General features: G+C 47.2%; 1 protein-coding gene across 3 annotated transcripts; it reads left to right on the top strand.

Moving 5' to 3' along the window:
- The first annotated feature begins 442 nt into the window (after positions 1–442).
- On the top strand, positions 443–17,644 carry STX2 (syntaxin 2). 3 transcript variants are annotated; one of them, XM_054288867.1, is made up of 11 exons: positions 443–530; positions 7,072–7,143; positions 7,644–7,743; positions 9,002–9,076; positions 9,474–9,547; positions 10,273–10,381; positions 11,629–11,702; positions 11,795–11,932; positions 13,293–13,403; positions 14,446–14,506; positions 15,595–17,644. In XM_054288867.1, the coding sequence occupies exons 1-11, from the start codon at positions 501–503 to the stop codon at positions 15,759–15,761; spliced, it is 1,011 nt and encodes a 336-aa protein (XP_054144842.1). In that variant the 5' UTR covers positions 443–500; the 3' UTR covers positions 15,762–17,644. The 3 variants fall into 3 exon arrangements, with proteins under 3 accessions (XP_054144842.1, XP_054144840.1, XP_054144841.1); XM_054288865.1 differs by having other exon boundaries at positions 14,446–14,573; XM_054288866.1 differs by lacking the exon at positions 14,446–14,506.
- The last annotated feature ends 2,252 nt before the right edge of the window (positions 17,645–19,896 follow it).

Raw genomic sequence — 19,896 nt, 5'->3', positions numbered from 1 at the left:
ATGCCCGCTCCCTCGTGCCCGCTCCCGGCTCGCCGTGCCCATTTAGCCGTGCCCGTTCCCGGCTCTCGGTGCCCGCTCCCCGCTCCTTGTGCCCATGTAACCGAGCCGGCTGTCAGTGCCCGCTCCCCGCCCGCCGTGCCCATTTAGCCGTGCCCGCTCCTTGTGCCCATGTAGCCGTGCCCATGTAGCCATGCCCATGCAGCCGTGCCCATGTAAGCCGTGCCCGCTGTCGGTGCCCGCTCCCCGCCCGCCGTGCCCATGCAGCCGTGCCCATGTAGCCGTGCCCGCTGTCGGTGCCCTCTCCCCGCTCCATGCAGCCGTGCCCATGTAGCCGTGCCCGCCGCCGTGCCCGCTGCCCGCCCCCGTCCCCTCACGTCACGGCGCCGGGCGGGGCGCGGCCCGGGCCCGCGCGTGCGCGGTGCGCGGCCGGCCGGGCAGGCGGGCGGGCCCCGCGGAGGAAGCAGCGCGCAGGGCGGCAGCGCCGCGGGGCCGCCGCGGGGATGAAGGACCGGCTGGCCGACCTGGCCGAGGTGGGCGCGGGGCCGGGGCGGCGGGCGGGCGGGATGGATGGATGGGTGGATGGCGGCGCCGCGGGCCGGGCGGGCCCCGCTCCCGCCGGGATCCCGGGCTCCGTGCCGCCCTCCGCCGTGTCTGAGCGAGCCCCGCTCCGCTGCTCGCCGGCGCTGCGGAGCGCCTCGGGCGGCGCGGAATTGCGCTGAATTGCTCCGAGTTCCGCTGAATTCCCCGGTGGTGCCGCCCCGGAGCCGTGGCGGGGCGGGTTGGCCCGCCCGGCGGCTCCCGGGCCGTGATGCGGCAGGAAAGCGCTCTGCCAGCCTCATTTTCCGCGTGTTTACAAAATGGTAGCTGCCTCTGTTTATACGCTCCTTTCCTTTCCCCTACTTGTGCTTTGGAAACAGTATCCTAAAAAAGAAGGGACAGTCTGGGGACAGGCACCATCCGTCTGTCTGCAACAGGATATGACTTGGGTAGAATAAAAGGATATTGGAGGGTTTTTGTTCTGGGTTTGTTTTGTTTCTTTCCTGAAAAGGAATGGAAATGGAGAACGCTCAGGAGTTCCTGTGATAGTTCCAGTACTCCACGTACGTGTGGAAGTTGGGCTGTGTTGAGCTGCACTCGGGTCTGGGGCTCTTTCATCTTCTGGATCATAAAACACATTTTGGGAGCTCCATCCCTAGTGATGGAATTACCAGTCTCTTTGTCTTCCTCTCTGAAAGGGTGAATAGGCATTGGAAAAGTTTTAGGATTATTAAATTACAGTTTCTCTACCAGGAATGATGTCTTGGAGTCATGCCAAAAAACCAGTGTCATTTCTTTCAGGTGTAGTTATTCCCTTTCCAGGCTGTGGGAACGCGTGCCGGATTTCGGTGCTGGTGCACACTTCCCAGATAGAGGAAACAACCAGTAGCGATCCAAATTTGCTTTATATTTATAGTTCTGTACCCGCAGACTTAATCCTGTTCTGTGTTTCTGTAAATGGAAGAAACCAAGTCCACACCCTGCCACACCCCCAATTGACAGCGTTAAAAGTGTTTCATGCAGCTGAACAGAGGAATTTGTAACGCAGCTTTAGAATTTCACATCTGAAAACATTACTGTAGTGGGCTGCGTTTTAAATATGTATGGGCCAGTATTGCTGAAGTGTTTCATGTGTTCATCAATGTCATTTCCTCTGTAGAATTAATGAACAGCTTAAACATTTTGTTCTAAAGAAGACAACTGAAGATCTAGTCTATGTTTTGTCACAATTAGAAGTGTGTAGTTGACCTGAAGTTTTGTGAAGTTGCATATCCAAGGGAGATGGATATTCCCATTTCCACGGGCAGCTCATTGAAGTAGCAGCTTCCATCTTCTTTATCTGAAATAACAAAAATATAATGATTTTGTGAAGTGGTTTCTCTTTTATAGAATGAATGCTTTGAACAGAGATGCTTGACACATGGATGAGATGCTCTGAAAAGGAATAGTGAATCCAAAGAAATAATGTGTTAACTATTGCTTGCCTGTTTCCAAAGCGTTTAGGTTTATGAATGTACTTTCACTGTATTGCATTTGGCTAATCACTAAGAGTGGAACATAGGCATTGTGGTTTTCCAGCCAGCCTAGGCCTGCAAAGTCTTCAGGAATAGCTGTGCCTCGCCTCTTTCCCTTACCATGAGGGTTTCCCTGTTCCTTTGGGCACTCCTCACCTGTGCCAGGTGGGTCAGCTCCCTCCTTGGGCACTCCTCACCTGTGCCAGGTGGGTCAGCTCCCTCCTTTGGGTGCACCTCACCTGTGCCAGGTGGGTCAGCTCCCTCCTTGGGCACTCCTCACCTGTGCCAGGTGGGTCAGCTCCCTCCAGCCCCCAGAACCTCGCTGGTGCACAAGGAGTCCCAAAGATCCCAGGCTGCACTGGCCTGCTCTAACTGAGCACACCATTGCCTTCAGAATGAGCAGAAATTCTCATTTCCCATCTCCTCATTCGTGTGTTCCTGCATTTTACTGGGCAGCCAGCAAAACACTTTGCTGTTAGTTTTTCCTAGATCGTTGTAAGGAAGAGGGAGAAATGCTGCCTATCAGTGCTTGTGGTTCCTTGACACAACATTAACATAACTGCCTGATATTTTTGTTAGGGCACTATGTTTAGGCTGTTAAACAGTGGCCAGAGAAAGAAGTGGTTGATGACATGCAGATTATATAGCCTTCAGATAATGCTGCTTCCTCTTGTTTTCTTGGCTCAGAGAAGTTTTGTAAACCATGTGCTTTTTGAGAAGACAGCCACCATAATTGTAATTGTTCAACTTTAGGGGGTTATTTTAATGTCATTTCTAAATTACTCTAAGCAGGCCCAAATGAACTTCTTTAAGCTGTTTGAATTGTCTTTTAATACAATTAATGGGACAATTGAGCAAATCCAAATGGTTTTAGTTATTTTGAGCACAATAAATATAAGATGAAAAGGTTCTCTGATCCAATACACTGTTTTCAGCAGTGGTTTGTAGTAGATGTTTAGGGAAGAAGAAAATGAGTAGTACATAGCTGTGATTGCAAGGTGTGCTCCCAGCCTTGAGTGGTGTGCTGTTCACAGACACAGGTCCATCTGAAAGGGCTCTAAAAGAGCTGTACAGTCCATGTTCAGAGCTTCAGCCGAGCCCGTTTAGCTAGCTTCAGGTATTGCAAACAGACTGCCTTTTAAAGTCTGGCAGTAAAACTTATTCAGACTTCCTTGTTGTTCTGCCATTTCAGGAGGAGGTTAGGCATAAACCTCTGCTCAGGCAGAGTGCTGGGTTAGGTCTCAGCTTTGGGCTGCATTGCCCACATGGCTCCCAGATTTCCCCCTTGTGATGTGCTGAAGGGGATGCTGGGCTGTCTGCTGGAATCCATTTCTCATGCTTGATAGGTGAATCATTTCAAGTACTTGATTTTTATATTTCTTTACTCATGAGTGTTAATGAAGATCTGTTACGTGTAATGTTCGAAAAATGAGTCGTACACAGCAAGTTCATATTTGAAAAATGAGTCGAACACAGCGAGTTCTACAAGTTCATATCTGACTGCAGCTTTTTTTAAGCAGGACCTGTGACTGGAACAGAAGTACACTGATTTTTGCTAAACGCTTTCTCGGACGGTGTCTCAGTGCCCCCAGAGCCGTTCAGAGCAGGTGGAACGCCTCGGCCACAGAGGCTGGGGTTGCTGGAGCTGGGCGGTGCAGAAACAAGCACAGAGCGAGGCTTGCAGCAGGAGGAGAGCACGGCTCAGGCTGCTGTTTCTGCCTGAGTCAGGCTGTGACGTGGGGATTGCTGAGGATGAGCGCCGTGCCCTCCGTGCAGCGTGAGGGCTTTATTGGGGCTGGAGCAGCCCTGCTGCTCGGGGCTGTTAATGATTGACCTGCCCCAGCCCTGCTGGCCCTCTGCGGGCCCTCCCTGGCTGCTGGGTGCAGGAGGGTTCCTGGGTGCACAGAGGCTGTGGCTCTGGGTAAGGCCCTCCTGTGGGCCAGGATGCTGTGGCTCTGGGTAAGGCACTCCTGGAGGCTGTGACTCTGTGGCTCTGGGTAAGGCACTCCTGTGAGCCGGTTCCCCAGCAGAATGGTCAGCTATGGTCAGCAGCCTGCCACAGGAGGGATCTGCACGTGATCTGCTCTGAGAAACTGCCAGCCTCGAGCAGAACTTCAAGGGCAAGTAGGAGTCATGTTTTTCAGTCAAAAGCTGTTTCCAGTTCCAGAGGTCAGTCATTGCAAAGAGATCTCCGGCCTGAGTTATTTCTGCAGTTCTGTAAGGTAGTGGAAGTGACAGAAGCTTCATAAACCATCAGCATAGTTTCTGCTTGGAGCTGAAAAATGACATTGGTGAGGATTTCTGTAGTTTAACCCTGCTGGCAGCCAGAGCAGCACACGGCTGCTTTCTCACTCTCACCCGGGTGGGATGGGGCAGAATTCCAGAAGGGAGAGAACTCGTGGATTGTCAGTAAAGGCAGTTTAATTGGTAAAGCAAAAGCTGCACGCAAGCAAAGCAGGAAAAGGAATTCCTTCCTACTTCCAATGGGCAGAAAAGCAGACATAAAAGTGGCATAACACTGTTATGTCACACGTAACAGTGGCTTGGGAGGACAATGCCCAAACCTTAAAGGTGCCCCCCTTCCTTCCTGCTGCAGCTTCACGCACTGAGCGTGGTGCCATGTGCTCTGCAGTGTCCCTTGGGTCACTGGGGACAGCTGCTCCCATCTGTGCCCCCCAGCCCCTTGGAGGGGAGCAGGAAAGGCCTGGCCTCTGGAGGTGTATAACTGCAACATCCCTGTGTCATCAGCCCTGCACAAATCCCAAACACAGCCCAAACCCAGCTGTTTGGGGAGAGAGTTAACCCTGTCCCAGCCACAGCAGCACCGGCCCCTGCTGGGGCTGGATGGATTTCTCAGTCTCTGAGTGTTTATGGAGCTGTGTATCCCAGGCTTTGAGTCCCAAGGTCAAGGTAGGAGCTGCAAACAGAGTTTATTAGATTGCTCTTGGCATTGACGTGAAACTTTTTATCAGCTTCTTGTGATACTGCTTGTACTGGGGAGGTGAAGTCCAGGGAGAGCAGTGTGTTTCTGCTAAACTGATAAAAGTGAGTTCTTGGTCACTGGTGTGCTTGTCAGAAGAGGCACAAAAGCTCATCAGTTGAAGGGAGTCAGCAAATGAGCTGTATTTTAGGTAAGAGATGATTTAGGAATACAGAAAACAGAGGTTGACAAATTCCTCAGGTGTCTCAAGTGCTGCTGACTGAGGCGGGCTGCCCATAAATCCTTGAACAAATGGATCTGTCAGTGGTATCGCTGCCACCAGGTGGGACAGTGGAACACACACGGCACAGGCTGTGGGCTGGGAGTCATGGTCAGCTGCCTCCCAGCTGAGATCTCCAGACACATTTCTGAGTCACATTGCTGTCTTTCATTCAGTCAGGATTCACTCAGGTGTTACGTGGTTTACTAAAAGCTGACATTCGGAATCCCTTAGTAGGTGCTATTTTCATGATTTTTAGTCCAGATAGCTAAATATAGGATGCAGTTATGAACAAGGAGAAAAATTATCCTTTATCAGTAAACATAAATAGTTCTTTTGCATAGATAATGAAATGTCTTTAAAGCGTAGCTCCTTTTTCAACATTAACTTGGAGCTTGTGGCTTGGTAGCAGTGCAGTCTTGGGAATGGTGAAGTTGTGCCTGACGTCCTTGGGGCACATCCTTCCTCCCTTCCTTGTGTTGAGCAAGGCTGTTAATTGATGGCAATCTGTAAGGACAGATAATGTGAGTTGTGGCGTTATCTCCCCACCATGAGTGGCTTCCCCGTGCTCAGGGCAGCCAGCCCTGGGGCTGGTCCGGGAGGGCAGCGACATCTCCCCCCTGCATTTCTCCCGGGGCATCTTTGTTTGTTTCCCCAGCACGAACCCAGATGGGCTCTGCCCCGGGCTCGGTGCATTCCCTGAGCTTGTGGGAGAGGAGCTGGCACCGAGTCTGGAACTTCTCCCGAGGGCTGGGCCGCTCCTAGATTGTGTTAATTGACAGTAACTTCTTCATAAGATAATGGCAGTGTTTGACACGGGATTAAATTGCAGAATTGTCATGCAAACAATGCGTATCTCCTGTAATTTAAGAAAACCAGAACTAAACTTCTTGGGTAATAGGATCAGAGGTGAGGAGCAGAAAGTGGGTGTTAGGAGATCAGATGGCCTTGTAAGAAAAGAAAGGTGTCTTGTAATGAAAGTCCCTTAATGACAATTATCTTGTCGTTTGTTTTTCCTAACAGATAACCTGTTGACTGTATGTTAAGGGTAATATTTTGTTTTAATTTTGACCCACTGCACTTCAAACAGTGTGTGCTCCAGGAGGGAATGGAAGGGGAGAAGCTTGAACTCTTTCCCTTCTGTGATGCACATGAATTGTGTCTTTTCCTGTGATAGAAGCTGAGAGCCGTGGGTTGGGCTGGGGAATGGGGCAGAGCCTGGGTTCCTCAGCCAGGTCAGGATGCATTTCTGGTGTGGTGCATTTCACTGGGGCTGCCTGGTGGGAATGGGGCAGAGCCTGGGTTCCTCACCAATGCAGGGATGCATTTCTGGTGTGGTGCATTTCACTGGGGCTGCCTGGTGGGAATGGGGCAGAGCCTGGGTTCCTCACCAATGCAGGGATGCATTTCTGGTGTGGTGCATTTCACTGGGGCTGCCTGGTGGGAATGGGGCAGAGCCTGGGTTCCTCACCAATGCAGGGATGCATTTATGGTGTGGTGCATTTCACTGGGGCTGCCTGGTGGGAATGGGGCAGAGCCTGGGTTCCTCACCAATGCAGGGATGCATTTCTGGTTCATTTCTGGTGCAGTGCATTTCACTGGGGCTCCCAGCACTCAGTCACTGCTCTCCAGGAGTCACTTGACTCCTGGGGCCTCTCTGCCTGTTTGCTTTTAGATTACAGCCCTCAGCAAGGGCAAACCTCCCTGGCTGGGAGCACTGCTGATGGAGATGTGTGTGAGCAGCAGCGGGGCAGGGCTGTGGGTTCCTCAGAGCGTGTCCTGGGGTCATGTCACACATTTGTGTTTGTTGTCTTTTACAGTATAAAGGAAATGAAGATGGGGAGACAGTTATCATCGAGAAAGACCATTTTATGGATGACTTCTTCCAACAGGTAAGGTTACAATTTTCACCGTGGATTGAAGACTGACTGTTCCCTCTCTGTGCCTTTTAATTTCAGTAATGAGGTTTAACAACTCATCTACACATCCTCCCCAGTGTGGTTGGTAATTGTATGCCAAAACAAATGTTGGTAATGCTTTGTTAGTTTATTTCAGGGTATTTTCTGTGTTTATTGCAGAGAAATGTTTTTAGTTCCCTGTCAATAATAAATTTGCTAATAAAATTTTAAAATAATTGTGTATGAGGAATATTAGCACTTAAGTTTTTGGCCATTCAGAATATATTTGCTATTACCACTACTGGGTTATAGTTTAAAAAAATTAATTACAGACTGTTTAAATGTTGACACTTCTGCTGGGATTTCTTTCTCTGCTACTTACAGATGAAATAGCTTGGGTTTTATTAGCAGGTTTTGTTTGTTTGTTTGTTTTTTAAAAAAATATGGGCCCTAAATTATTCTAATGTCTTCTTTGTCATATTTCCTTCCTCTAGGTTGAGGAAATTAGAAATAACATAGCAAAAATAGCACAAAATGTGGAAGAAGTGAAGAAGCAGCACAGCATTATCCTGTCAGCACCAAATCCTGAAGGAAGTGAGTAATAATTTTAAAGATGTCACATAAGGGTGGCTAGATATTCTGAAATATTGTTTGCTTATTTTAGCTGTCCATAGGAATAGAAGTTCAGATGTTCAGGATGCAAAATGTAACACTAAGTAAACATTTTCATTTTTATATTGAACTAATACTTACATTTGTTTATTTTGACCTTTTTTAAGTCTCATTTGAAAAAATGTGTGTTCAGAATATTTCTTGCATCATCCAAACCTTTCCTAGACCAAAACTCAGTTTAATATGGGTGTTTTCCTTCTGAAGCAGAGAGGCTGCTTAGGTTTCCTCTAATCTGTGGAAATGCTGAAGTTGTCAGCTGCAACTTGTGCTGTCAGGTCTTTATTCCTGCGTGGCACCAGGGCCAGCTGCTGCTGCAGTGCTGGCAGTTCCACGTGCAGTTCCCCTGCAGAACTTGCAGTTCCACGTGCAGCCCCGTTTTTAGAGGCTTTACCCCAGAGCTGGGAGTGCAGTTGTGCTTTCCCAGCACAGAACTGGGAAGTTCAGGGCCCCTGCCCAGAGCGTGGCCCTGGCCCAGCCCTTGTCTGTGCTCCTGGGCAGGGCTCAGAGAAAAGGGAACAAAAGATGCTGAGATGATGTGTGAATGTTGCAATGCTGCCTTGCCATTTATCTTGTGACTTCATCTCAGTGGTGGAAACTGAATTTGGGGTGTTATTTTATCCTGTTGTCCTTGGTGTTTGTTTGCATTCCCACAGCCGATTTTGCAGCCGCTTTTTCAGGGTCTCGGGTTGAACCAGGGCCCACCTGGCTGTTGCATGGCAGCCCCTGTGAGCAGTGTGTGTTCCTGGGGATGTGCACAGCTCCCTGAATGCTCTGCTGGAAGCCTCAGAATGTCCCCGGTGGTGCCTGGCACAGACATGTCACTGAGGGCTGAAGCAGTGCACACATGGTACCCAGCACTCGCAGAAAAGGGGAGAGAAATCCCCGCTTTCTCCTGCACTTACAGCTCAGGAGCATTTAACTTTCAACTAGCAGATTGACATTACCCTGAAAGTGTTAACAAAACTGTTTGTCACCTGGTTTAGTTGAAGATTTGGTAATAATAATATTGCCCAGGTGTAAGCCTGTCATGAGAAGCAAGCCCCTGATGGTTGCTGTTACAAAAACAGTAAAGTACTTAGGAGTTGTACTGAATGAAATTCTGAGATTACAACGTGGATTTGTAGACTTGCTGACTTATTATAATCAATCATTAATGGTTCAAAAATCTTTTTTTTTAAAGGAACAAAGGAAGAACTTGAAGAACTAAATGAGGAAATCAAGAAGATTGCTAATAAAATCCGGGCCAGGTTAAAGGGTAAGTTGTGAGGACAAGTGAAGCTCCTTGCTTTCAGAAATAACCTAGAAAATGACAATGCAAAGTAATTCCTCCATAGAGAAGTGTCTTCTGCGACTGAAGTGCTTTTTGGGGAGATGATATTTTGGAAGAAGATTAACTTTAACTGCAAAATGACACCTTTTAAAAATTTTCCAGTGTAATGTTAAGAGTATGATTGAAGCAGTTACTGTGTTTAAAGATCTCTACCAATTACCACAATTATTTTAAAATTTTACTTATATATGCCTCCCCTCTCCCCTGAATGTTACACATGTCTCTGGGGAGCTTGTACCTTTAAAAAGTAATAATAATATTTACACAGTAATTGAGCTCTTAAATTGCTGACACTGACTCTGTACACTTGTCCTGTTCCCAGCTATTGAGCAGAGCTTTGATCAGGGTGAAAATGCCAATCGGACATCAGTGGACCTCAGGATCAGAAAAACACAGGTAGGCTCCCTGCAGCCTAAAGAAAACCAGGGGGTTCTGGTGGAGAATGAGTTTAAGTGTTCTGAGCTCATTTCAGAGCTCCTGTGCTGCTTTGTGGGGCTCTGAGTGCCACTGGGAGGTGTCGTGCGGAGCTGTTGCTGTGTGACAGAAATGGTCCTTTCTGACACCCCTGTCTGCCCCTCTCTGTCCCTGTCTGTCCCTCCCTGATACCCTGTCCCCCTGTCTGTCCCTCCCTGATACCCTGTCCCCCTGTCTGTCCCCGTCTCACCCCTGTCCCCCTGTCTGTCCCCATCTCACCGCTATCCCCCTGTCTGTCCCTGTCTCACCGCTGTCCCCCTGTCTGTCCCCGTCTCACCGCTGTCCCCCTGTCTGTCCCCGTCTCACCCCTGTCCCCCTGTCTGTCCCCGTCTCACCCCTGTCCCCTGTCTGTCCCCATCTCACCGCTATCCCCCTGTCTGTCCCTGTCTCACCCCTGTCCCCCTGTCTGTCCCTGTCTCACCGCTGTCCCCCTGTCTGTCCCCGTCTCACCCCTGTCCCCCTGTCTGTCCCTGTCTCACCGCTGTCCCCCTGTCTGTCCCCATCTCACCCCTGTCCCCTGTCTGTCCCCGTCTCACCCCTGTCCCCCTGTCTGTCCCCATCTCACCGCTATCCCCCTGTCTGTCCCCATCTCACCCCTGCCCCCTGTCTGTCCCCGTCTCACCGCTGTCCCCTGTCTGTCCCCTCAGCACTCGGTGCTGGCACACAAGTTTGTGGAGGTGATGACCGAGTACAACGAGACGCAGACGCTGTTCCGGGAGCGCAGCAAGGGCCGCATCCAGAGGCAGCTGGAGATCAGTGAGTGACCCCAGTGCCCCAAAACCAACCAGTTACCTGTTGGTAGTGCCCCCGCGTTCAAACCAACCAGTTACCTGTTGGTAGTGCCCCCACGTTCAAACCAACCAGTTACCTGTTGGTAGTGCCCCCGCGTTCAAACCAACCAGTTACCTGTTGGTAGTGCCCCCGCGTTCAAACCAACCAGTTACCTGTTGGTAGTGCCCCCACGTTCAAACCAACCAGTTACCTGTTGGTAGTGCCCCCGCGTTCAAACCAACCAGTTACCTGTTGGTAGTGCCCCCGCGTTCAAACCAACCAGTTACCTGTTGGTAGTGCCCCCACGTTCAAACCAACCAGTTACCTGTTGGTAGTGCCCCCGCGTTCAAACCAAGCAATTAATTGTTGCTGGTGCCCCCTGTTCAAACCAACCAGTTATTTATTGGTAATGCCCCCTTGTTCAAACCAGCCAGTTTTTTATTGTTAGTGCCCCCCTTGTTCAAACCAACCAGTTATTTATTCTTAGTGCCCCCTTGTTCAAACCAACCAGTTATTCATTGTTAGTGCCCCCTTTGTTCCTTATTCATTGGTGTTCAAAGCATCGGAGATCTTGGACAGCATCTCACAGGGTGTGAGAGAAAAGTAACAGTTTTACTGCATGGCACAAACTCCTTGATATTACTCTTTTCAGAACAGCTGTAAAGAAAAGAGAGAAAATTCAATAATTTCCTTTAGATTGAAAATTATTAAAGAAATTATCTTTTTCCTTTGCTTCATTTACTTCCAATGTTGCAACTTTAAATGAGGCATCAAGAAAAGCTGCATTCTGAAACAGCAAGTGTTATTAAAAGCCATTCCAAAATTAACATGCCTAACAGGATAACAGCTCTTTTTTTGTGGTTCCATTTTTGTCCACAAGGACACTTCATCTGGCATGAAATCAGTGCTGCTGTTACATGTGCTTTAATCATTTGTTGACTGACTCACATATGACTTACTTCCAATTCATTATTGGGAGTATTTACAAAAGTTCCTGACTTTACTTTGAAGCTCAGTGGAAAAGTGTCTTGGAAAGTGTCTCTACCTTGGAAAGTGCCTAAAATTAGGTTTTTTTTTATTGCTCTCTATAGAAACAAATATATACGTTGCTGAAATGGGGAATGCTAAGAGGGGAACTGGCAAATTACAAGAAAATGTTACTTTTCAAAGTAAAAAGTGTGCTTTTCAAGTTTGTCATTAGCCTCTCGTGCTAATTGTTGTCTTTATCCTAGCTGGCAAGACCACCACTGACGAGGAGCTGGAGGAGATGTTGGAGAGCGGCAATCCCTCCATTTTCACTTCTGATGTATGTATTTGTGTGCCAGCCCCTGCCCTTGCCCCGCTGCGCTGCTCCTGGAGGGCGCTGGCGCTCAGCCTGTCCCCGTGTCCCCGTCCCAGATCATTTCGGACTCGCAGATCACCCGGCAGGCGCTGAACGAGATCGAGTCGCGGCACAAGGACATCATGAGGCTGGAGTCCAGCATCCGCGAGCTGCACGAGCTCTTCATGGACATGGCCATGTTTGTGGAGACGCAGGTGCGTGGGGCTGCCCGGGCACAGGGCTGGGCTGGCCTCGCCCTTCCCTTGCCACGGGCAGAGCAGCTGGTCACATTCAGGTAGTGCAGGTCTAGAGTGGCTCTGGGCTGTGGTTGGAGTAATAATAACGGAACTCAATTACTGGAGGTTCCTTGTTTTGTTGTGGACAAATTGACCATCTCAGTGTCCTTATGCTTTCAGTAACTGACCACAGACTTGCCTTCCAGTCAGTATATTTAATATTTTTTTCTATTTGATTAATTGCAATATGCTGGAACATCTCTGGGCATGTTTAAGTAAGAAAAACTATCTTGTGGAATGTTGTTAATTCCTTGGGGATTTTGGGTTCTCAGCCTCGGTGGAATAACACGTGTGTCAGCAAGGCTGTGTGCACCTTGCCCCTCTTGCAGAAGTGCAGTTCTGTGTTCACCAGTGTGAATGTAAAGGGCTTGACAAGTCCTTCAAGTCATCTCTTGTATTCATAGGCTTTGTCTTGACATGTACATAAATCTGTTCTACTTTTAGCCTTTAAATACCAAATATCCACCAAAAGTATTCTTAACCCTGACCTTAAAATGGTTTGACTTCTGCAGGAAAGTGAAAAGAATAGTGTTAAAGAGAAACTTGCCTGAAAAGCAAGTTAGAGGAGCTTGCATGTTCTTGGTAATTGGGTTTTGTTCTCGAAGTCCTTTGTTGCTTTGATATTAAATGTACAGCCAAGAGAAATTGGTGGCAGGTTTCTTTTGAATTACACACAAACAGAAGTTACTTGTGCATCATTGTGTAATGCTTTGCTGTTTATGCTGCTGATTATTTCTTCTGCTGGACAGAGACACAGGTAACAGACTTACTGTCATCCCTCACCAGTCCTCCATTTCACTGCCAGCCGCCATTGCTCATGATCGATTTGAGTTTGCCATGCCCTGACCCCCCAGTCCCCGAGCAGCTCACGTGTGTGTGTGCTCCCAGACAGCTGTGGGGCCTGTGGAGGCAGGGAGCGTCCCCCTGTCCCTCTCAGGGCTCTCTGATCCCGGTGTGCCGCTCAGCTGTGGCTGCCGAGCCTCCCTCCCTGCACACCAGGGCTGTTTGCAGGCGCTCACCTCTGCTCCTGCACAGGGAGAAACTCCCCTGCCCTGCCCATGAGCATCCCTGGTTCCTCAGAGCTGGCAGCCCTTGCTTCTCATTCCCTTTTTCCTTCACATGCCACACAGAACAAATGTCATGTTTTACATTTTCCCCAGTACGTGCATCATTGATTGTGAAAGTAGTTCTTGGTGTTCTAGAGCCTTTCTTTTAGACTGGTTAAACAAAGATCCGTGCATTCCAATAACCTGGTTTTCCTTCAAAATCTCGTTTTAAGGGAGAAATGATCAACAACATAGAGAAGAACGTGATGAATGCCACAGACTATGTGGAGCATGCAAAAGAAGAGACAAAGAAGGCAGTTAAATATCAAAGCAAAGCACGCAGGGTATGTTGTCTTTCTGTCATTGTGCTAGGCACTGTTTTAATTTAGCACGGCAGCATTTCCAGTGTGAATGGCTGCTGCAGTTAATACTGAAAATTTGTAATACCAGCAGAGGACGGACACTTCTGGGACTGTGAGAACACATCGTGCACAGCTAAGGGCGTGTTCACAGTTTCCCACTCAGAACTGCTATTACAGAGTGTGAAAACCCCAAAAGAAGAATTAATGTATTATTTCAGTGGATAAATTCCCATATTTTTCTTATCAGCTTTCACAATACCTTAGGTTATTCAGATTCTAAATAACCTTAAAAGTTTCTGGCTGTTTATCACAAGTGAATTTACCTGAATTTAAAGCTATGAAATCCATTTGCTAGCAGAAAAAATTAAAAGTGATTTTGCTGAATAGGCTTATTTTTTAAAAATTCTGCTTTGATTTTTAATGATTTTAGATAAATTAGGGGAATCTTCCCTGTGGAAGGGATGTGGCATTGTGCCATGGCACTGAATTTGTGGAGGACCTGAGTTCAAAGGAAGGCTCTGGCACTTTCCAGGGCACTTGCTTTGTTTCAGTATCTTTCTTCCCATCAGCCACCAATAATATATTCTGATGTCAGACTACTAAGTAGTTTATTTTTGCATTCTAATTTCCCCTTTTGATGTGCTGTGCAGTTGGGTGAGGCTCGTTCTGGTGAGCTGGATCTGAGGGAATAATTCATTTTCTATAGATAGAGATCCACCCAGAGATAACACGCCTGATCCTTTATAAAAGATCTTTTCAGAAGTGTTCAAAGAGCCCACTTAATGTCTATGTAAATGGGGCTTGTGTCATCTCTGATAACTGTACAGGCGTTAATCACACGAGTTTACCTGTTTAGAAACCTTAATTCTTACATTTGCAAGATTATACAGATAAATTTATCTCAATTTAAGAATATGGGAGGCTTTAATGAAAGTGCTTGTGGATCTAAAAACTACTTGAAAAATTGAACATAAATGCAAGTGTTAATATGCCTAATATTTACACTGCCTTGTTTTTTTGACAGAAAATGGTGATAATTATCATTGTGTCAGTGGTGTTGATTGCCATAGTAGCTCTAATAATTGGTTTGTCTGTGGGTATTCGGTGATGCTTGGATAACCTCAGCATGCATGGCTTCCTGCCACTGTGGCAGTAAGTAACTAATCAACTAATTTCTAATTTGGCTCTTGTTTTCTCTGTCTCCTTCTGCTCACCCTTCCTGTGTGCCCCCTCCCCTGTGGCCCTGCAGGACCTGTGGTGGTGACCCCAGTGGGGGTTTCTGTGGTTTTAAACAGAGTTTTTAAAAAGTAGATGTCTGCAGCCATGAAATTGGCTGTTATGGCTTGGAGAGCATCTTCAGTTTCTTACTTTGAAACTGTTTGTTAATGCTCGCCTGAATGAAGCAGTGGGACACAGCAATGTGTTTGGGACGTGGGATTTGTCTCGGTGTCCATGTTCCTCTGCAGTAAAGTCCCATTTCCCATCCAGACAGTGCCTGGCCAGGCTGAGCAGGCAGCAGCAGCTCCTGCTGCGTGTGGGTGCAGCAAATGCAGCCTGCAGCATGCCCAGTCTCTGGGCTGCACCCACAGCTGCACCAGGAGCAGGGCCCAGTTCAGACAGCTCCCCAGAAATTCACATTTCTGTACTAACACCCTTTAACACCCAGGTTTGTGGGAGGGGGCAGAATTCACTGTCATTCCCTGCAGTCAGGAACTCCTGCCCCAGTCACTCCTGGTTTGCACAGTGCATCTCTCCTTTTTAACCCCTGCAGCTCCTCTGAGCTAAGCCTGCACGGTTTCTCTGACCTTCTGGTGGGTTCCACTCAGGGTGCAGCTGTGAGGGCCTGAGCAGGCTGCAAATATTTATCCAGGGAGGGTGGCAGTGAGCAGCTGCCTAGAGCTGACCTACATCTGTTTGTAATGATGTTTACAGAAGTTGGGCATGAGTAATAGCCAACATTCTGGAAAGGAAAATAGGGAAATGTTGCACAGATGCTCTGTCTTGTGACTGTGGTTACATGTGTGTTAGAAACAGGAACTCATAGCAGTGATTGCTCCTTAGAAAGAAAATCCCAGCACTCAGCCTGGCTGTCAGTCTTGCTGTGGCTCTGAATGGGTTTAATTCTGTTCTGACAAAGTATTTCAGTCTTAACTTTCCTCTCTTTTCCCTGCAGAAATTGATGTTCATAATAATATGTGTAACTGTACTGCTTCTGATACTTGGAATTATCCTAGCAACAACTCTGTCCTAGCAAGCACATTCCAAGAGTTACCAACCTTGAGGAACTCCAGAGCATCTGCAGGGAAACCAAACCTTTTCCACAGTGATGCCTTACCATGATGACCTGTCACTAACGGCTGAAAGTGAAACAGAATCACTCTTAATGTTTACTCACAAATGAAGATCAGAATGTACCAGGGGGTGTATGGATTTTACAGCATAAACTAGACACTTGTGAGACTGAAACTTGGTTTTGAACTAAATAACTTCGGGTTTTTTCACATCTCAGTGTTACAGTTGCAGTAGGGAGTTGAGAGACTATTGAGTTTTGAGTGTTTGGCTTTTTTTCCTATTGCTAACCTAACTCTAATCATGACTTTAAGTACCTTGCCAGTGCTGCCTTTGTTAGCACTCTTGTGAATGTTTTTATGAGATGTAGCCTTGTGTTTAAGTGTATTAATTATTTAGTCACCTTAACCTATTTAAACCTTATGCTTTTTCTCCGACAAGTGCTAAAATATCTTATCCTGACAGGACTACTCCTTTAACTGCCTAGTGCATTACTTGAGAAGAAAAACGAAAAAAAGCTTTTTTACACTTGCCAGGTTTTTTATTTTTCTGTCAAGGTTAACTGCTTTAAATGCTTCCTTCGTGGTTCATAAAAAGTTAGTTGCAGCATTTCTGGTAAAAGCACACAGCTCTGAAATGCTGAATTTGCACTTGGGCGGGTAATTGTACAGGTAGTTCTTGTGCAAAGGAGACTGATGGATCAGTTTAGCCTTATTGCTTACATGGATATGACAAAAATGACTTTGTAAAGCCAAATCAAGTTTTCTTGTTCTGGAGTTTGCTAATGTTGGTGTATGAATAGAGCACAGGGGGATGAGCTCCCCCAGACGATCTGAAACTTAACACAAACTAAGACACTGATTTGTTATGAAATGTGTGTGGCTATAACATGGATGAAGTGTTTTGGTGTACACATGCCTTTGTAATGCCAGCTTGCACCACTTGAAAGCTTCAAAGAATTCAAATGTACCCAAATAACTGCATTTAGTGTTACAGGTTATTTTTGTATTTTTGTGTGTAAGATATTTGTAACTTGGGTTTGTGACTCCTCGTTGTTTAAGCATATCCATGTAGATATGTAGATATATTTACACTCTGAGAGAAGGAGAGGAGAGGATGATTTGTGCCTTTTTAAACATAGCCTAAAACTGTGCTCATCAGTGTGTTCGGATATTCAGCTCTCATGTTGCCTGCAGTAACTCGGTCCTACCAGTTTAGAATCCTTAAACTTGGGTTTTGTTGAAAGTGTCTGAGATCAAAGTTACTCAGTAAGGGAGAATTCAGGCTTCATAAAATTCAGCAAAGTTTACAGTTCCTCTTGTATGTATGAATATTCCTGCTTTGCTGTCCAGGTATACTGTGAATATGCTGGAGCTATTCAGATGTCAAGCATGTTTAAAGAAGAAAACAAATATTGTTATTATTATTACTGGTCTCTTTACAAGTCAGCCATAAAGAAGTCGCTTGGAAAATTCGGCTTCAACAATGAACAAATTTCTTTTACCTCTGAGTCCAGAATGCTCACTGATGTTTGGGAGGAAGTTTACATGCAAAGTAAGGAAGGATTGGTTGCCTTAATGCTCATTCTAGGTAAATATCTTTTATTCTGTAGTTTTCTAGATTTTTATCAGTAAATATTATTTATACAGGTATGCGAATTAGATGGGGGGAAATCACTCCTGCTGTTTTCCAGCTGGTTATGTAAACTGACCCTCAGAATCCTGTCCTGTTGAATTTTTCTCTCTGTAATGCAGTAATTACCCATCAAGACCAGAAATTGGAATAGGCTACTCCACAGTTTTTACTTCTTGTTGAACAGCTGCCTCAATGAGTTTGTTTTAAAGCAAAACAGGCCTTTTCACGTGGACCTCTTTGCTTGGAGGTCGGAGGGAGTGAATCTCTAACCTATGCACTAATAAACTCATCCAGCCAGCCTGCTGTGTCTGCGTGGTGTCCCTGCTGCTCCTGGGGCCCTGGAATGTTCCAGAAGCGTTGAACTGGCTTACATCAAACACAGGGTAAGGTGGCATCTTCTCTGCAGCGTCCCACCAAGAAAGGTGTGGAGATAATTATGGGGAAAACAATGGGGTGCGTTAATTTAAGCTGTGCGCATGGGGGAGATTTTTACAGAAATGTCAGTGTAAGAAACCCCCAGGTTGCAATGAGTGAGTGCTCTCTTCACACAGAAATAATTTGGGACAGCTCCTGGGACAGCCTGGCAGCAGGGAGGGTTTTGGGGTTTTACATTGGGAAAGTGGAAAGCAAAGCCTGCAGACAAAGCCGTTTCTGTCAGAGCTCCCTCCCAGCCCCGTGCCCTGCACGCTGCAGAGTTCCCTGCCATGGGAAGGCTCTCAGGAAACACAGGTAATTCTGGTTGTGCTCTTCCAGGCCTTCCCTGGGATTTCGGGGTTGAGCTCAGCTCCCAGTGTGGAGCTGGGTCTGGGGAAAGCTCTGGAATGTGTTCAGTGGGAGCGACCGAGCTCCAGTCCCCTCTGCAGCATCGGCTGAGAGCTGCAAGCAGGGCAGCCTGGCTGAGCAGCCAGCAGGCTGAAGGGAGAAATACACACATTCAATATACCAACAAACTGCTTTTCATCTGAAAAGCTGCAAAAAACCCATTTCAAAACACCCTGGGTTTGAATCAGTTCCTACGAGCGCACATTGCATTTCCAGCTCGCACGCTCGCTCTGCTTTTGCTTTTCCCTTTTGGCAATTTATTCAGAGTAGAGTTAGTGGGTAGAATCTCAGAGGAGAATAAAAGCCAGTGTTTTGAGAACTAATGAAGTAATTATCTAAAGCATTATTTACAATGATTATTTAGAAGATAATGAGACCCTTTAATTATGTTTGTTCTGCATAGCTGGCCGTTCAATAATTCAGGGTGTTGCCATACAATTTTCTCTGTTTACTTTGCACTTTTTTTGTTTGGGAAAACGTCACATTTTGTGCTGTGTGGGAAGCGCAGGCTGGGCCCTCTTCTGGGCATTGTTTGTCACATGCAGATCACTGCTCCCCTGGCTGCACAGGGGCTTTTGGGCTCAGAGGAAATGAAGGGGAAATGAAGCTGCACCTGTGAGAGGCTGCTCTGGCTTCATTCCTGCAAGCTGGAATATTTCCATACACTCATTACTCCCCTGATGTTCCTGTCAGCAGTTCTCTCACTGGAGCTGGAGCCTGACTTGCAGTTTTATTTTCATTTTGGGAGCCGTGATGGGGACGTTTCAAATGTGAGGCTTTTAAAAAGAGCTCGTTTGTGCAGGGGAAATTCAGAGCATCATTAACATTTCAGTAGCTAATAACAATTTCACCGCAGCTGTGAGAGGGCCGCTAAATACACAATTCTCCTGAAGCACAGGCAGCAGGGCCCAAGGAGGGGAGGGAGATTCTGCTGTGAGCTCTCAGCTCCTCTGGGTGTCCTGTGGGGCTGGGCTGGGCTGCACGTGCAGGTTTTGGAAAGCAAGATGTTTATCCTCACAACAAATCATCCACAATAAGGATTTGGTTCAGTGTTTGTGTCTCCTGGATTTCCCATGGGGCTTGCCTGGCCTGTTTTTATTCTTTATTCTATTATTATATTCATTTTTAATTATTAGTAATATATTTTATTATTATTCCTCATACCTGACATCACCATTTGTGGGGAACTGATGTTGCTGTCCCAGTGCAACCATCCTAAACATCCATTGCTTAAATAATCACAGCTCCTTCTCATGTCCCCACGTTCCAAACCAGCCCCTGCCTCCTGAGCTGCCCACCAAGGGCTACGCTGATTTTAAATAAATTCATTTGCATGTGTGGAAGGTGCATTTAGATACTCCTACAGTGCAGAGCTATTTCTCACCACGGATTCACACAGTGAACGAGGCTATTCCTCAGTAGCCACTGACGGCAGGATTTAAAATAAGTTCACCTGAAACTGGGTTCAGAACCACGGCAGGAACCACAGCAAGGTGAGCAGTGGGGTTTGAAGGGCCCAGGGGAACAGGGAGAGAAGGGAACCTGTGCCATGGGGAGAGAGAAGGGAACCTGTGCCATGGGGAGAGAGAAGGGCACCTGTGCCATGGGGAGAAGGGGGCACCTGTGCCATGGGGAGAAGGGCAGGTGTGCCATGGGGAGAGAGAAGGACAGGTGTGCCATGGAGAGAGAAGGGCACCTGTGCCATGGAGAGAGGGGCACCTGTGCCATG

Source organism: Melozone crissalis, unplaced genomic scaffold (genome assembly GCF_028551555.1).
Source record: "Melozone crissalis strain CALT ecotype California unplaced genomic scaffold, PUWL_Pcris_2 ptg000063l_1, whole genome shotgun sequence".
In the NCBI taxonomy this organism is placed as follows: domain Eukaryota; kingdom Metazoa; phylum Chordata; class Aves; order Passeriformes; family Passerellidae; genus Melozone; species Melozone crissalis.
The sequence above is the reverse complement of the archived record's forward strand: the minus strand, read 5'-3'. Positions and strand labels throughout refer to the sequence as shown.

Bases quoted from the DNA above. Each gene is read 5' to 3' on its own strand.
- STX2 (XM_054288867.1), top strand. From the start codon at position 501: ATGAAGGACCGGCTGGCCGACCTGGCCGAG. The intron at 531-7,071 runs GTGGGCGCGGGG...TGTCTTTTACAG, and splicing joins GGCTGGCCGACCTGGCCGAG to TATAAAGGAAATGAAGATGG. The intron at 11,703-11,794 runs GTATGTATTTGT...TCCCCGTCCCAG, and splicing joins CCTCCATTTTCACTTCTGAT to ATCATTTCGGACTCGCAGAT.